Source organism: Meriones unguiculatus, chromosome 19, assembly GCF_030254825.1.
Source record: "Meriones unguiculatus strain TT.TT164.6M chromosome 19, Bangor_MerUng_6.1, whole genome shotgun sequence".
Lineage (NCBI taxonomy): Eukaryota > Metazoa > Chordata > Mammalia > Rodentia > Muridae > Meriones > Meriones unguiculatus.
Window position 1 is genome coordinate 41,052,230 of NC_083366.1, and position 16,955 is coordinate 41,069,184.

The following is a 16,955-nucleotide window of genomic DNA, read 5'->3' on the forward strand; positions in this document are numbered from 1 at the left end:
ATGTTGGTATTAACAGAGCGCCCTCAGAGGGCTGGACTGCTTCAAATACTTGAGATTTCACCATTTCCTCATCTGTACATGACGCCAACAGGTCATTCGTGACTCGCACAGCTTGACCATGGCGACAGAATGTCTCATCAGGCTGAAAAAAAGCCACAGCTCACGGAGTCTCACCAACTCCCTGACAGAGTGACCCTGAGCAGCCCTCATTACCACACTCCCATGAGAAATGGACTTTACTGTTGGCACACCCTTAGCAAGATGTTAATAAGCAAAACATTCACGTTGCTGGAGTTGGTTTCTACTTCGTGTCAGTCTTTATAAAAAGGGCCAATGATTGCATTTAATCAAAACTAATACTCTAGAGTTTTTTTGTTTGTTTGTTTTGGTTTGGTTTTAGCTTAGGTGGAATTTGGTGGAATTTTGCTTTTCCAAAACAGTAAGACTAAATAGGTCACAAAAATAACCTTCATGCCAAAAATTAACGAAAACTCTAACACAGATATTTCATATGGTACAACTCCAGTCGTGTCAATGTCCAGACTCTTCATGTATGTATGTGCTTCTTATTCAGTATCCAGCTTTGGGCTTGGTGCCTGGCATTCTGTGAAGCAGTATGGGGAACCATACAAACACTGCCCTCCCAGAAAGCCACAACCTGGCTAGGAAAGCAAACAAGAGCCTATTTTATAATTGTCTGTGTGCTGCATATCAAGGAAGGGATGTGGCAGGCAGAGAGATGGACAGGAACACAGCCATAGGTGATACTTCAGCGTATGTTTCCAAACAATGCCTTCAGATCTTGGGGCATCTTCCTAGGGGGATACTAGTCCTGCTTCTATCTTGCACACACAGAGATTCAGTGATGTCGCCTGTGATGGCTCATCTCCATTATCAACCCAGACTGGATCCGTAATAACCTAGAAGACACACTATGTGTCTATGAGGGAATTCCTGTGGTTTAATGGAGGGGAACACATGATGTAGGCAGCACAATCCTAGGAATCGGGGTCTTGGATTTCATTAAAAGGAGAAAACGAATAGCAGCAGCACTCATTGCTCTCTGCTTCCTGGCGACGGCTACAGTGTGACAGCTGCCTGGTTCTCTCAACGCTTACCTTCCTGAGATGATGGATCACAGCCTTAAACAGTAAGCTGAAATAAAACCTTCCCTCCCTAGGGTCCAAAAGTCAGATATTTGTCACAGCAGTGAACAGTGACTAATGCACCTGCCTGTCCACCTAGGATAACACAGTGTGAGGGACTTACAAGGAAGATTGGCCTTGACTTAGGTCCTCAAGGAGAATGGCCTTGAGGAGGAAGAGAGTTAGTAGGGAGCGTACGAAGGCGAAGACAGGAATGGAGGCTCTCCTCTAGTCTCGGGAAAGAGATGGGGAGGATACAATGGGCAAAGCCAGGCTCGGAACAGGACAAGTGTCTGCACCTGAGGACTGGCTTACTAATCTCCCCATGAACCAACAGCTTCACCATGAGGGAAGTCTAGGCATCCCCTCTCACACACAGGCCTTCAGTCTCCACTCCTCTCTGGGGGCTCCTCCACTTCCTTCTGGAAGTATTCGGGCCTGCTATGTAATTTCAAGAGATATTTTAATGTTCCTGTCTTAAGCCAAGATATTAAAAAGAGTTAGCAAGAAGACAGACATCCTATTTTGCGCCCTACAAATCCAAGTTCAGCTCTGTGCATTAGTCCCCTGAAGCCAATGTGGTACGCTGAATTTCAGGATGGTGAATTTAGCTTATGGCTTTGTATCTCAGGGATTCATCATAAAACACTCGGGCAACAGGCGCTAAGAATGGGGGGAAAGTCATTAAAAGCACACTCCAGTGTAACTGGAAAGGTGTTCCGTGGTGAGTTATAGATAGAACTGCAAAACGCGGAACATAGGAGACTTGCATACTGTGTTTTTCTGCTTCCTTTCTCTCTATGGAATCACAACATCACACTTTTCCAGGAAGGATGCAGAAACAATTTTGAAGCTGTTATTTATTCCAGTGTGCTGTCAGGGTGGGCCTACCTCACAGCTGCTGAGATCCAGAGAGACCCCCTTCAAGCTATGGTTGCAGGCCAAGCCCAAAAGCAGTGCCCTGAGGAAAGGAAACACATGGACATATTAGGCACAGTTTCACATGAAGAACAGTAATGTGCACACAATGGCATACTCACACATATACACAAAACAATCATGTGTAAGCACGCACACACACACACACACACACACACACACACACACACAGCGCAAGCTCACTGAATAAAGCCTGAAATATGAACACCTTTTCTGAAACACAGGTCAGGCACCACTCACCCTCTCAGTTTTTCACAATGCCAACTGCATTCTGCCTCTGACAACAGTGGGCACGTGACACTCTTGCATTCTTCTTTCTGACAGGAGGTGACTCTATCATAAATGCAAGCCTTGGAAACAGTGCTATTGCTATGCAAATAAACCCTCAGCCCACCTAATTGTGTGCTGAAATCACACTGTGTTTGTCGTAGATAAATCCCCACCTGAATCTGCTTGAGAACAGCTTTAATGATCATCAGAATATTTTTAGGCGATTGTCATTAGTGTAGCCATGAGGCTGGCTTTCCCTGAGGAATAGACAGTGAGGGAGTCTGGCCCCAGAAGGTGAAAGGAGAGCTGGATGAGTTTATTAAGACACCTAGCACAGTGTACAGGTGACGACACAAACACCCTGGAGGTAAGACACAGAGCTGTGTCCAGAATCTTGGCAGTCCAGTCACCTGCAGGATGAGGGCAGAGGCCATCTCCCTTCCACAAACTGAGAAGATTAGGTTCATTGCCCAGATATCAAAACTCCTGAGAAAGTGTATTGATTCCACTGCCACAAGCCAGTCCTATGAAGCCAACGCAGTGGAGCACACCTGGATCCACATGCGCAAAAGCGGCTCTTAAATGCTGCAGAACAGAGGCTCAGTGGGTAAAGGCACCTGCTACCAGGCCTGGTGACCTAAGGTCAATCCCTGTAAATCATGTGATTGACAGAACCAATTCCTGCACGTTGTCCTCTAACCTCTGCACAGAAAGCACAGTATACTCAGGCAAACACACACACACACACACATACACACACACACACACACTCACTCACACACACACATGATAAATATAAAAACAAGAGAAAAAAAATCCCACCAAATGGAATGAAGTCCTCAATCAGGCCTCATGCTGAACTCAAAGTTGAACAGCAGGAAGGAAGCTGAGACTGGCCAGGATACAAGGCAGACAGCACACACACCAAACATTTCCTAGGCCTTTCCTACCTGGAGGGACACCTGTCCCTAACACTCCTAGAGAGAGGACCTCCACCCAGAAAAAGGACCTCTATCCCAAAGAGTGTAAGGGGAAAGGAAATATGCATAGAAAGGGATTATGTCATGACGGGTCCTTCAGAGTTTGTCCTTCCAGCAGTTCTCAGGCCTTGGACACACAGTGAGAACTCCACAGTAGCCAACGAATAGCTATTCTACATATATAAATGCTGACAATACTTTAAAAACTCAGCACGGTGAACTTACCACCAAAACCATCCTGAATGTGCCAGTCTCCAAATCTACTCTATGAGAAGGGGGACTAAGCACATGGCAGGATCAAAATAAATACTAGCTGAATGAGTACGTCAACAATACGACTCAAGTATAGAAGAATCTCGATAGAATACTATTCCTGACAGCTGTTTTAACAAGCTACCAGAAAACCAGTCTTGACCGATGTGTGTATGTGTGTGTGTGTGTGTGTGTGTGTGAGAAAGAGAGAACATATGTGTGTAAGAAACAGAGGGTGTGGGTTTGTGTGTATGTATGCACATGTGCCCGTGTGAATGCAGGCACAAGGACGTGGAGGTCAAAGGACAACTTCTGGAAGTCGGTTTTCTCCCTCCTCCCTTACACAGGTTCTAGGGATCAAGCTCAGGTTGTCAGGATTGTGTGGCAAGCGCTTTCTCTTGCTGAGCCACCTCACGAACCAAACGCTGCCTAATCTTACCTCTGTAACTACCTCTTAACAAAGTGATTTCCTTGCATGACACATTATATAGTGAATCTGACTACTATCAGTAGGAGAAAAAGTTAACCGTTGGTTAAAACATACGCAAAAGAATGTCCAGAATGGGCCGGAGAGAAGTTTAAGGAGACCATGGTCTCTGGGAAAATATCTCAAAGTTTCTTCACTTTTGCACATCATCTGCACATAGATGGGGTGCACTGTGCTATTCTACATCTGCCCAGGACTTAACTTTTACGTGACGTCTTTTACAGAAGGCCAAAAGGCACAGGAAAGACTAATAGGAGATACAGCAAAGCAACATCCATCATGCGCTATTTACTGTAAATCTGCAAGTCATTCTCCTGCCTCAGAGGCCTTTCTAACAGGGCCTGTCCTGCCTCCGTTCCTTCCAGCACATTCATAACCACAAATGTAATTTTAAAAAAATCTGGAAACGACAAATGAATCACTCACTTCAAGGGCTCAGGAGACAGTTTTGTGCCTGAAAGATTGATTTGCATCAAAGCCAGAGAACTGCTGAAAAACTGCTTGAAAGATGGAGGGACTTCCTTTCCTTTCCTAGAAAAAAAGAGAGAAAGAAAAGACACAAGCATCAAAAGAATGGTTACATTCCATCCATCCTGCTTATTGGGAATGCTGATGTGTGAGATACACAAAACAAGTCCTATCTCCAGTAGACCTTTAAAGAAGAAACAAGTACCTAAGTGCTAACCTAAGAGGGTAAGACCATTACAAAACAGTTTATTCCTTTTCTTGGTATCTAATAAACTCATTGTATTTCAGCCCACTGATGTTCAAGAAACACACACACAAACAAAGGAGGCCAGAACTGAGTGCTAGTCATTAAGGTTACGAACTTTGTCTGTGGACAACTGGAGCTGCATTTGGCAGTGTGCTCAGTGACAGCTCATTTGCTTGTTTGCCTGTTTGTGTTTTTGCACTACTCAAGACTGACCCTAAGACTCCATGTACTGGAGGCATCCACCGAGCCACAGACCCAGCTCTATTTTTGAGACACAGTTTCACACAACCCAGGCTGCTCCTAAACTCACTACATAGCCAAAGATAACCCCAAATTCCTCAGCCTCTTGTCTCCACATCCCAAGTGCTGAGATGACAGAAATGTGCCATTTTGTTATGAAGCAGTCTTACTATGTACCCAAGGCTCGCCTAAAATATCTTCCTGTGTCTGCCTCCCAATTGCAGGGATGACAGATGAGCCCCACCACAAACAGTAGGTAGTATGATTAGACTAACAGGTATACTCACTGAGAGGGTTACCTGAAGTAGAACTGAGGAACAGCACAGAAGGTGAATGGCATGAAGCCTGCGTGACCAACAGGCTATTTTTCTACTACACTCACACTGTAATTACCTAATTCTTTGAGGCCCAACATTAGAATGAAGACAAGAGCAGGAAACGAAGTGGCTGGACAATGCTTTCTCTTGCTATGTCAATAGAAGTGGACCAAGCTATAACTGCGTCAAACCCATACTCCTAACGGTTTGCAGTGGAACAGGCTCAAGCACCCACACTGCAGTGTACAGGCTTAGCCTGTTCCATTCTCTAAGAATCGGGAAGAGCTCAGCAGCCTGGAGCACTTAACTGATGCCCACGATGCCACTTAGATGATTGCAAGTCACACAGAGGGCATCAGGCACCTCAGGGGTCTAGCCCTGCCACATAATACGCAACAGCATTTTACACGTTGAGAGGTCTTAAAAAAAAACAAACAGTGATTTTTGAGAGCCTTACAAAGCAGCGTCTTAAAACGTGACCATCTCCAGCTATTTGCAAAGAAAAATGTAAGCCGCAAGAATCTTCACCTGAGAGAAGAAAAGGTCAGACTAAGAATAAGGGGGGTTCTGACTGTGCACACGATATTAGATATGTCAGAGAGCTATTTCCAGACAGTAGAGCCTGTCGGCTAGGATGTTTTTTGTATTTTTTTGGTAAGCAAATGTCATTCACAGTGCTGTTTGGATATACAATTCTACTCGTGGTGCTCTGCTTTGAGGTGTTTTAACATTCCCTAATAGTTGCTGTCCCTTCATAAGGGACAGTGTCCACTTACCACCCCAGTGACAGCTGGCTTGGTCCTGCAAACCTCTGCAACCAATGGCATGTGAAAGGAGCTGACGTGACTCTAGAAAGCAGCTTTCTGAGCCAGGACACACACTGCCAGGATCGTCCTGCCCTCTGTTACATCTTCCTGATACTCCCAGGCTGAAGGCGACACAGTCACCCCACATGGGACATGTGGACAACCCAGCCTCCCTGATGGGCACGACTATGAAACCGTTTGTGAACAAAACCTGACTCATGCGGCTAGCATTCCATACCTCAATACAAACTCACTGATTTTAACAAATTACCAAGGGTTTTCCAGGAGCCTATCTATGCAAGGTGCTGGGCATCACAAGTTTAATCATAATGGTTCATCTGGACGACAAGGCAATGTGTTAGCACCGCTCTGCGATACACAAAGAGCAGCGCCCCTGAAGACCAGTTATGACAGAACTCACAGCCACTGAACTCAAAAGAGCTGATTACACAAAAACCTTTATAAGATGAGCTGTCATCCTGTAATTCAGTTCCTCAGTCAATTACAGCTCTGTCAAAGTAAGGCTTCGTGACCTGCCTCTAAACACATAAGACAGGACAGCCTGGATGAGCACTCGCTCATCATGCTGTCTCCCAGATGTGACATTCTCTAACTATACTCTATTGAGGGACCTGAAGTACACCTTTGGTATAGAAAGGCTCATCTTTCCCTCCCTCTATTTTGCTTTGTTTGCTTATTTGAGACAAGAGTCCTATGTAGTATGGGCTGTTCTCAAACTCACTAGGTAACTGAGGATCACCTTGAACTCCCAACTCTCCTGCTACTACCTGGGATTACAGGCATGTGCGACCATATGGGAAATGTTCATATTGCTCTTGAAGTAATGGACCCACAGTACTTAGAAACCTATATTGACATACATGCAAGGCAGCGTATAGAATAAAGCATGCCACAAAAGTGAATTTCCCAAATAAGTTATTCCCTTGAATATAGAAGGCTTTTAGAAGATGAACTAGTAAATATGGAGGAAGCACTACTCATAAGCGGTACCCCAGATCATTAAAGACTGTAATGCACAAAAGAGAATTGATGGGATGTGCTCAGGATCCTGCACAGTGAGGGATGAGCTGGACTGATGCAGAGAGTGGCCATGGATACTGCATCTGTGAGGAACAAGCGCTTTTCATCACTCTCTCCATGCAAAGTGGCAAATGTTTATGAATCCTTGCTGCTTCTAATAGACCATGTCAGCAGGTGTAAGACTGGAGGCAGAATGGAGCTGCTGTAATTAGCCCTCCCCTCCTACAAATCACAAACACGGGATCCAGGGCGACCACTCTTTGTTTTCTGAGGCTGTTCATATTTACTACTAACCTCATCACTGAGAAGATGTTGTAGACATTTGTAAAGGGGTCTTATCACATTAAGAGAGAGTACCTGTCCACATATGTGACATCATGTACTGTCTTACATCTCACATAAAAAGGCTAGCATTATAGACAACACCCTTAAAACAATGCAATAAAAAAAAATCTTAAACTTTCAAAGCCTCAAAGTTATAGCTATGATTTAAGACCACCTTTCATGTAGAACATTTACTTTCTAAGCCAAGTATGGTGGTCTACAAACCTGTAATCCCACCTCTAGGGATTGGTATTAGTTAGAAGACAGGCTACAGATTATGAGACCCTGTCTTGAATAACAACAGATTTTCCTTCCATCAACCACACTGTGATCATTATCCATACCTGTGGGAGAAGACAGATCTGGAGAGGTTGAGCACAGCTAGACACTGAAGGCACCCACGGAGAAGAGCACTACACACCTGAGGAGATAACAGGATTGCCAGTACTTTCACACAGTTCTAGGTCAATGAGAACACTCTACTAAAGAGACAGGCCTCTATCCCATCCAAAGAGGCATCCCCAGAGCCTGAGTGGTAGAAAGAGGCATTACCATGTCCAGAGAACATTCCGTATTAGATAAATCCAGATGAACAATGGTATTGGGCTGGGCCAAAAAATTGTACATGTGCTGAAAGGGGACAAAAGAGTGAATGTTAGGCTCTAGAGAGACACACGCAACTCAATGCTTTAAAACACAACCACCCACATGCCCCACACCTTCTTGACTGTTTTTGAAAAACATCTGCCAACTTTTCTGTGATCCTATCTCCTTCTCTAGGAGCAAAAGCCCAAAAGGCACTTAAAGAAAAATTACATATGCAAAAAAAAAAAAAAATATGGCCAAGAGGAATCTTAGTGCCTCCCCCCTTCTACACATGACTTTGTTCTCTGTATTAATTCAGTTTTCAGTCTGTAAATTTGAGTACTGTTAATTAACTTTAACTCCTGGGTCTCAAATACCACCTGAATTGCAGGCAGCCTAACAAAATTTGAGTCACTCCTCAAAGTGTTGTGAAAAGCACTGTTTGAGTTGGAACCAAAGATGGTCTCAGGCTATATTCTTTTTTCCCCAAAATAATGTGTTGTTGTTTTTTTTTTTCATTTATCTTTATCTTTATCTTATCTTTAGTGATTTCTAAAAACCTAACAAGATTGTCCTGAGGAAAGTACTAGGAAAGCAAAACCAAAAGAACTCAGAATTCAAGCACTGCTAAAATTTCTGGTTTTGGGACACAACAATGCCCACAATTTCTTAACCATCCCTTCCCCCACAACCCTGCATGAGCATGAAAACAAAGAAATAAATCCTTCTGATGTCCTTTAATTTCCCCAGTGTAACCAGGAGCCCGAGGTGGCCAATGACACAGTCCAAGTGTCCTGCCCCCCGGTGACAACCTTCACCTTACCTCTGCTTCACCAGATGCCACCAGCGAGTTAAAAGCACGCACAAGCTTATCTGACAGAGCCTCGTTTCTGAGCCAACACTCATTAAATGCTGCAGTGTGGCTCTAAGAAACTTCCTCTTCAGTAAAGAGTTCAAAAGAACATAAAACTAGCCTACTGGTGCTGAAGTAACCAGAGGCCAGGAACAGATTACACGGTGGCAAGGTCTGGCTCAGCAGAAACAAGTTGCCTTCATTTACATGGAGTCCCTCTGGCTCTGGCTCCAGCCCCAGAGGCCTTCCTTGAGGCATTTTATCTCGGTGTGGTTTTTGCTTCCTTCTACCAGCTGGGGGAGCTCTCCCCCCCGAAGTAGTGACCTTTGCAAGTGGCTTTCCCAGAAAGCATAAGGCCAGGGGGGTCTGTGCACCTGCAGAGGACTCTAGAGCCAGAGTGGGTCAGTGTGTCCCTGGCTGGGGGCCCATGTTCACTCAGCCTCTTCACTGCCCTCGCTGTACTTAGGCAAACGGGAACAAGCTGTACCCCTGGATCAGAAAAGTGGGGCTATTCGCTGATCATTATTCATGTTCCTGTTGTAGATAAGTCTTATTATTTAATCTTGGCCTCTTCTTTTTGCTTGCCTTTGCTATTGTATCATTTATAAAAGTCAAAATGGAAAGACACCAGTAAATAAGCTCAGTTGAAATGATTACAAATGTGAAGAGGGTGTGTGTGTGTGTGCAAAATTAATAAACACACAAAGCTTTCATTTACCCTGCCTAATAGGTAAAGTGAAACAAAAGAAATGAGAACAAATTACAGTGGTTTTCTTCTCTGTGGTGTAGCAGTTGTGAAGGTTTGAATAATAAAGGGCCACAGGGCCATAGGGAGTGTCACTCTTAGGGGTTATGGCCTTGTTGAAGTAGGTTTGGCCTTGTTGGAGAAAGCCTGTCACTGTGGGGGGTGGGCTTTGATGTCTCATATGCTCAAGCTACAACCAGTGTGGAGCACAGTTTCTTGCTGCCTGTGGATCAAGATGCAGAACTCTCAGCTCCTTCTCCAGCACCATGTCTGCCTGCATGCCACCATGCTTTATGCCATGATGATAACGGACTAAACCTCTAAAACTGTAAGCCAGCACCAATTAAATGTTTTCCTTTATAAGAGTTGATATCACATGGTGTCTGTTCACAGCAGTGGAAACCCTAAGACAGAAGTATACAAATGATGCCCCCTTCCAAATGTCCACCACTATCTGCATGCCTTGTTGCCAAAGGGAGACTTCTCCTAAACAGTTGCATGGCAACCAGAAAGGAACATTTACCCCATAATGAGCTCACAACTAATCCCCTCACAACAAGCTCTATCAAACATTTGCTACTCTTCAAGCGCATAAAATATCTTGTTAGAACTGAGGGGGTTATTTGTTTGTTTGTGCTTGCCTTTACAACCGAACTCTAATGAGCAGCTTCTGATTACTTTTATCTCATTTATGGACTAGTCTGTGACTGGGGTTATTCTCATGGCCGCTTTCAATAGCAACCTAAATAAACAAATATGGGCACCTGTTTCATAAGCTCAGTCTCAGCACTAGAGTTAGGACAAACGCTGTGAGCTAGTGAGCTCTAGGTCAACACCTTCTCTCAAAACAAATAAACAGCACCCGTATCCCAACAACACTTTTCAGTGATGAAATAGGATTTCCAAAAAGGATTTGAACCTCAGCACCATTAAATGCAGAAAACAACTTAATTATGATGACGGGCTACCTTCAACTAAGGCAGGCTCTGGAGTTTTCACAGTAACACTTCACACGCTTTTAATGTGACTTTAAAGTGTAGTGATGAAGAGCATGGTAGAGGAACAGGCTGCGATAGCAGCATTAGAAGTGACGGCAGGCTTCTGAAAATGGCCCCCTGGGGGTCTGGATGACTGGACAACTTACCGAGAGGTCATCTCCACGAAGCGCATTCCCTGAGAGGTCCAGGTGGGTGAGGGTAGAGGCGGTCAGAGGATTGGCACTGAGGGACTGACAAAGGCTGTTCACCCCTGCAACAAGAGAAACCATCCGAGCTCAGTGTCCACTCTCAGAAACCAAATGAGGCTCTTGAGTTTCCACAGACAGCCCTGTAGTCAAGTCAAACTGCCAGACCTGAGGGGCCAGAGCTCTGTCCTTGGAGAGGACCACTGATTGTAGGTCCCTTGACAATCCTTCTGGAAAGCCAGACTGCTTACAGACAACCTAGACCTTAGTCTTCCAATTTATCCAAGAACAGAAAGTGTTTTATTTTCAAGTCCCAGAGTGGTAAAAGCCATCTAGCTGACGATTTTGAGTCTACACTTAATCCTACCAGATGATTCTCAACTTAGTGAATAGTATTTAAATGATACACATCCAAATACTGGTCATTTGGGCTGCTAAAGTACTGGAACATTGATAGAGAAATACAGTACTCTATTTAAGTGTATTATATACACACATATATTTATCTATAAATAAGTATATATACTTATATATTATAGAATATATATATTATAATATATGTTTGTAATATTTATATTATAAATTGTAAATACATATAAATAATATAATGTGTATATACAGAGAGAGAGAAAGAGAGAGGGAGATTTTCCAATATCTTTCTGAACGTACATTAGATAGAGGTGTCTGAGACTTAAAGATATCACCTGTGATCTACAGGCCAGCTCAGTGGCAGACACAGACAAATCCACACAGGGGATTTTCATCCCCGTGGGCCTGCAACTGTGGGTTCCGCCAACTATCACAGAAATATTCCAAATGTTTTTTTTTTTAAAGTTACAGTTTAGATCTGACATTCAGCACTAGGAAAGCAGAGGTGACACAGGATTGCCAAGAGTTTAAAAGGCAGCCTGAACTACATTAAGGCAAGACCAGGACAGATGAGACTGAAAAAAAAAAAAAAAAAGAAAGAAAGAAAAAAGCCACTGCAAATTTGAGGCTAGCCAGCTAGCCTGAGCTATAGACTGAGATCCATCTCAAAAATCCAAATGCTAAAGAGGCATATGTGCTGAGCATGTGCCGACTTTTTTTCTGGTCAGTATTCCCTAGGTGTTTTTCTATATATAGGTGTGTGTGTCTGAATACATATGTGTGTATACATATATGCATATATATTGTTTACATGTGTGTATGCATATATGTATACATGTATATATGTATACACACACACACACACACATACTCATGTTGGTTAGTCTTTTTGTCAACCTGACACAAGCTGGAGCCATCAGAGAGAAGGGAATCTCAATTGAGAAAATGCCCCATCAGAGCTCCTCTAGTTAAATCTGTGGGGCATTTCCTTGATTAATGATTGACGTGGGAAGCTCCAATCCACTGGGGGTGGTGCCACCATCAGCAGGTGGTCCTGGGAAGTTTAAGAAAAAAGGCTAAGCAGGGAGCAAGTGAATAAGCAACATTCCTCCTCCACGGTCTCTGCTTTAGTTCCTGCCTCCAGTCTAGCCCTGGCTTCTCTGATTATGGACTGTAACCTAGAAGCTAAATAAACCCTTTCCTACCTAAGTAGGTTTTGATTAGTGTTTTATCAAAGCAATAGAAAACAGACTAAGCCGATATAGCTAGTTACACAGATTAATATGATGCCAGGTATTATAAGTAGCCAAGAGATGACTTACACACTCAGCAAATGCACGTTGTTTGCAAAGGCTCTACCACTTTATAGAAGGGACTTGGCACATGGATGGGAAGAAGCAGAAACCAACCTCTAATTTCCCACAGACCCCGAGGGACAACCATCCTCAGGATGCAGTGAGGTGACTGCACCAGCCACAGAAGGTTCAAGAGCGTCTAATGCAAGGACATGGGACTGTTTCACAAACAGAACCTCCAGTGGCCTACAGCAAAGCTAACATCCCAAAGCAACTCTATAATATATGTATGTGTGTGTATGTATGTATGTATGTATATAAGTATGTATGAAGTATACAGAGTCTATATGAATATATAAATGACCAGCATTCCTTCTTTATCCTGCCATTTATATTCACCTCTCTCTGTGTGTGCATGTCCATGTGTTCACGTGGAGATAATAGGTCAACTTTAGAAGTCTACCGTGTTTGTTGAGACAGGATATCTCAGTGATCTGTCACTCACCAACTAGATTAAGCTGACCAGCTAATGAACCCCAGACTGGCCTATCTCCTCCTCAGTGCTGGAGGACAAGTATCTGCCATCAGGCCTGTTGTTTGGTGGTTTTGTTTTGTTTGTTTCATGCGGCTTCTGAAAATCAAACGGAGGATCTCAAACTTAGAAGGGAAGTGCTTTGCTCCCTCCCCAGCCATCTCCCCAGGCCCCAGTGTTTACCATTCTCTTTAATGGAATGATGGAGCCTAAAACATTTGGAGAATACCAGACTCTCATTAAGAAAATCGTTTATAAGCCCATGTGTTTAAGTGCAGTGTTATAAAACCCAATAAATAAATTCCAAAATGTGAAGGCCAAATTAATCCTGACAGCAAAGAGGCCTTTGGCAACTGTGGGCGCTTGGCAAGCAGCCAGCCTCTGAGTAGACTCCAGAGGGACCCTGCTACTAGCCCAGCTTTATCCCCCTCAAGCAGACGGGCTACCCCCCTTCCTGAGCGCATGTTCACACAAGGCCTGTGTTAATAACCTCACAAATAGCAGGAAGCTACAAAGCTATAGCGCTGGAGAAACTCAGGGCTTACGACCCAAATGTACCACAGACTGGCATGCCATTCTCAGCTCTGGTTATCTCTGGATTCCGACCACGCTTGGTATTCGTGATTGGAGAGTTTACAGCTGGAAGAGGGGGAACCAGCTGGTCCTGCCTTGACATAATCTGTCAGCCAGCAGGATGCTTGAGTCCAGAAAGCTATCAAGCAGCGAGTGTCTGAGGTGAGTGTGGGTGTGGGGGCCATGAGGAGATTAAAAAAAAAAAATCTGTCTACTATTACAGATCCATGAATATACATGTTTTCAAGAGACCAAAATAGTTATATTTAGGAGAAACTTAAAACCACAATTTCAAAACTCTAAACTTTTCAGAACATACATATGTGCCTTTAAGAAGCCAGTATTTTTAACATTGAACAATTCAAGACACATGTCTTAAAAGGACAATTTAAAATTGTATGGATCCTTTTTAATAAAACAATATTTGAAATGGACTCTTGCATTATGTGAAAGAGACAAGCGGGGGAACTTTAGTCATGACCTGTTCAGGCAGGTTCAGGCCAGACTCACCCAAGGATAAAAGAGAACCCTGTTTTGCCTGTGTCATTAGCTTGTCCTGCTACACTGTGCGACAGGACATGAGTGAGGACTACTTCAGAACCAAAGCCTGTCCTGCAGAGAACAGACAGGGATGAGCACTGTGTCTACTGGTTTAACTGTAATTAACAAATAAAGGAACATGACTGCATGCTAACATATGTAGAGAACTTACATATATCAAGAAGAAAAGATTAACATCTTAAGTGGAAAACTGACCAAGAAGGTCAAGTAGCAACGTTCCAAGAAGATATACAGAGGACTAAGGAAAAGTGGGGGAAATGCCCTGAGCCAGTAGTTCTTAATATGTGGGTAGAGACCCCCAAAAGACCATCAGACAACACAGATATTTACATTACAATTCATAACAGCAGCAAAGTTACAGTTATGAAGTAGCAACGAAAATAACTTTATGGTTGTGGGTCACCGCCTGAGGAGCTATACTTAAAGGGTTGCAGCTTTAGGAGGTTGAAAAGCACTGCAATTGGAGAAAATCAGAACATCAATCTCTCCCTTGCTTGAGAAAACAAAAAGCCATGGTCCACAGTGGCTTGTGACTATAACCCTCGCACTCAGGAGGCTGAGGCAGGAAGATTGGCATGAATTAGAAGCCAGCCTTAGCTACAGAAGGAAAAAAGAGAGAGGGAGCAGGAGTTCAAGGCCAAATTTTGCTACATGAAAGAAGTGGTGGGGTTGGCCACAGGGAGGGAAAAAAAGAATGAAAAGGGAAAATAAAATTCAGTGGTGGTGAGAATATAAACAAATTTATACAAAATACTCCTAGCGGAAGGTGACAATCAGAAAGCTCTACAATATGCACATGGTCCTTTCAGCAAACAATTCTACGTGAGACTTATTATCCTAAAAGGGAAATGAAGGAAAGAAGCACAATTCATGGCCAAGCTTACATCAATGATACAGGCATTGCTAAAGACATCGGAAAGGGGCTCTTCGGAGAATCAGTTACTGGGAACAGCAAGAACAATGAGAAGAAGTGGATCTTAGCTTGGGACCTGCATATGGTTTTTGACACCAGATCAGCAAACAACAGCCTGGGGAGGTTTCCCACTAGCAGTTGACGTGTATAGGTTAGTGTTAAACAGGGGTATGTGAGACCAGGCACGTGAGATGGTGAGATTCGTGAATCAGTTCCAACTTCGAGACACTGCTATCGTGATTCTACGATCAGAATAGCATGTGACCGGATGGACCACCATTCAGTGCTACAGCATTCACCCCTGAGTACAGCCAGTGGTGACAGCCCGAGTCAGGGCTGCTGGCAAGCTCAGCACTGAATGAGCAACGCTGCTGCCAGCCGGAAACTTCAAAGGCAAAACGCACAGTGTGTGAACACAGTGAGACTTTGCAGTGTGGCATGGGAAGGAAGGAGCAAGCGGGGAATGCGAGTTGCGAGGTAAGAGCTTCAAAGAGAAAGTCAGAAAGAAGCCACATGTCACAGTAAGCTGTTCACATAATTGGCAGTAGGCCCTGGCAGGTTGTCCCAGGTTTAAAAGTATGCAGTGACCCAGGACAGCACAGCATGGTAATGGTCACGATGCAGACAATGACGGCATTGCTGGTGGCAACGGTGGCAATGACCATGATGGTCATTTTGATAGCGGTAATACTGACAGTAGTAATGCTGACAGTGTGCGATGACGGTTACGGTAAGAGAGAGTGGTGGTGATGGTGTGGATGACAGCGATAGCAACGGGGGGGGGGGGTGATGGTGAGGGTGATGGTATAACCAATAGTTAGGGTGAAAATGGCATGATTGTGGCAGTGCCAGTGAGGGTGACAGTCACTGCAATCGCGATGAGGGGGATAGCAATCATGATAGCAATGGTTTGTGACAGTGGTTGTGAAGGTGATAGTAGGGGTGACAATTAATGATGGTGACAATGACAGTGACGGTAACAGAGATAACAATGTGATGCTGAGTGGGATACTAAGTGTGACAGTGATGCTATTGGTGACAGTGATCATGGAGGTAGTGGTGGCTGCCGCTGCTGGAAGTACATACTAATGTGCCTGCAGCTACAGCATGTTTATTAACTCATTGAATTCTACCACTACGACAAAGTGGCGATTCATTTCTATCTCACAAACAAGTCAATCAAGGAACAGAGATGAGGACAGCAGTTCCCAGGAACTGGGAAAGCAGGGCTTCAACCACAGGTAATATAATGTGACTGACAGGCAGCACAGAAAGCCACCTAAGTAATGGCAAGTTTTTCAATCTTAGAAGCCTCATTGAAGCCCACACTAGTTTTGGCATGGCGTCAGAAACTGAAGATGAGGACACAAGAGCAGCATGGGCCCCAGGGGAGCCATTCTCACAGGAAGGACACAGCACTGAGACAGTAATGTCCTGGATGTGATCCATATATAGACTGAAGGAAGGAGCAAGTGCCTCAGGTGGTCTCAGAAGTGGGAAATCTAGGCAGAGGCCACCATGGATGAAGATTTTGTTTGTAATATCTGGAAATGAAAGGCTGTCCAGGCACCAAGAAAAACACAGAGACACATGAAGAGATGGTGAATGTGGGGGTTTCCTAATACCCTTATGAGCCACTGCTGGGCACAGTAACAGAAGTCACGGGGTTTGATGAGTGACTAGATTAATGACGGAGGTGGAGGGAGTGTCAGAAACAGACCTTAGGAAAAAATAAACATTTTCTGGGAAGCAAGACTGGAACTGGGGGACTATGGTAGTGACTCAGCAGCAAGCTGCAGTTCCTCTCTCTCTGCGAAGTCAACATTCACT

At 44.1% G+C, this 16,955-nt stretch overlaps 1 protein-coding gene across 11 annotated transcripts in view; it reads right to left on the reverse strand.

Moving 5' to 3' along the window:
- The window catches only part of Carmil1 (capping protein regulator and myosin 1 linker 1), a 268,940-nt gene that overhangs the window by 81,727 nt on the left and 170,258 nt on the right, over nucleotides 1–16,955 (reverse strand). For all 11 annotated transcript variants that reach the window (XM_060372669.1, XM_060372668.1, XM_021642852.2 and 8 more), the window contains exons 13-17: nucleotides 10,844–10,947; nucleotides 8,069–8,146; nucleotides 7,861–7,937; nucleotides 4,500–4,604; nucleotides 2,037–2,106 (exon numbers count right to left, since the gene is read on the reverse strand). In XM_060372669.1, coding sequence (XP_060228652.1) covers nucleotides 2,037–2,106; nucleotides 4,500–4,604; nucleotides 7,861–7,937; nucleotides 8,069–8,146; nucleotides 10,844–10,947 — 434 coding nt within the window. The remainder of the gene's footprint in view (nucleotides 1–2,036; nucleotides 2,107–4,499; nucleotides 4,605–7,860; nucleotides 7,938–8,068; nucleotides 8,147–10,843; nucleotides 10,948–16,955) is intronic.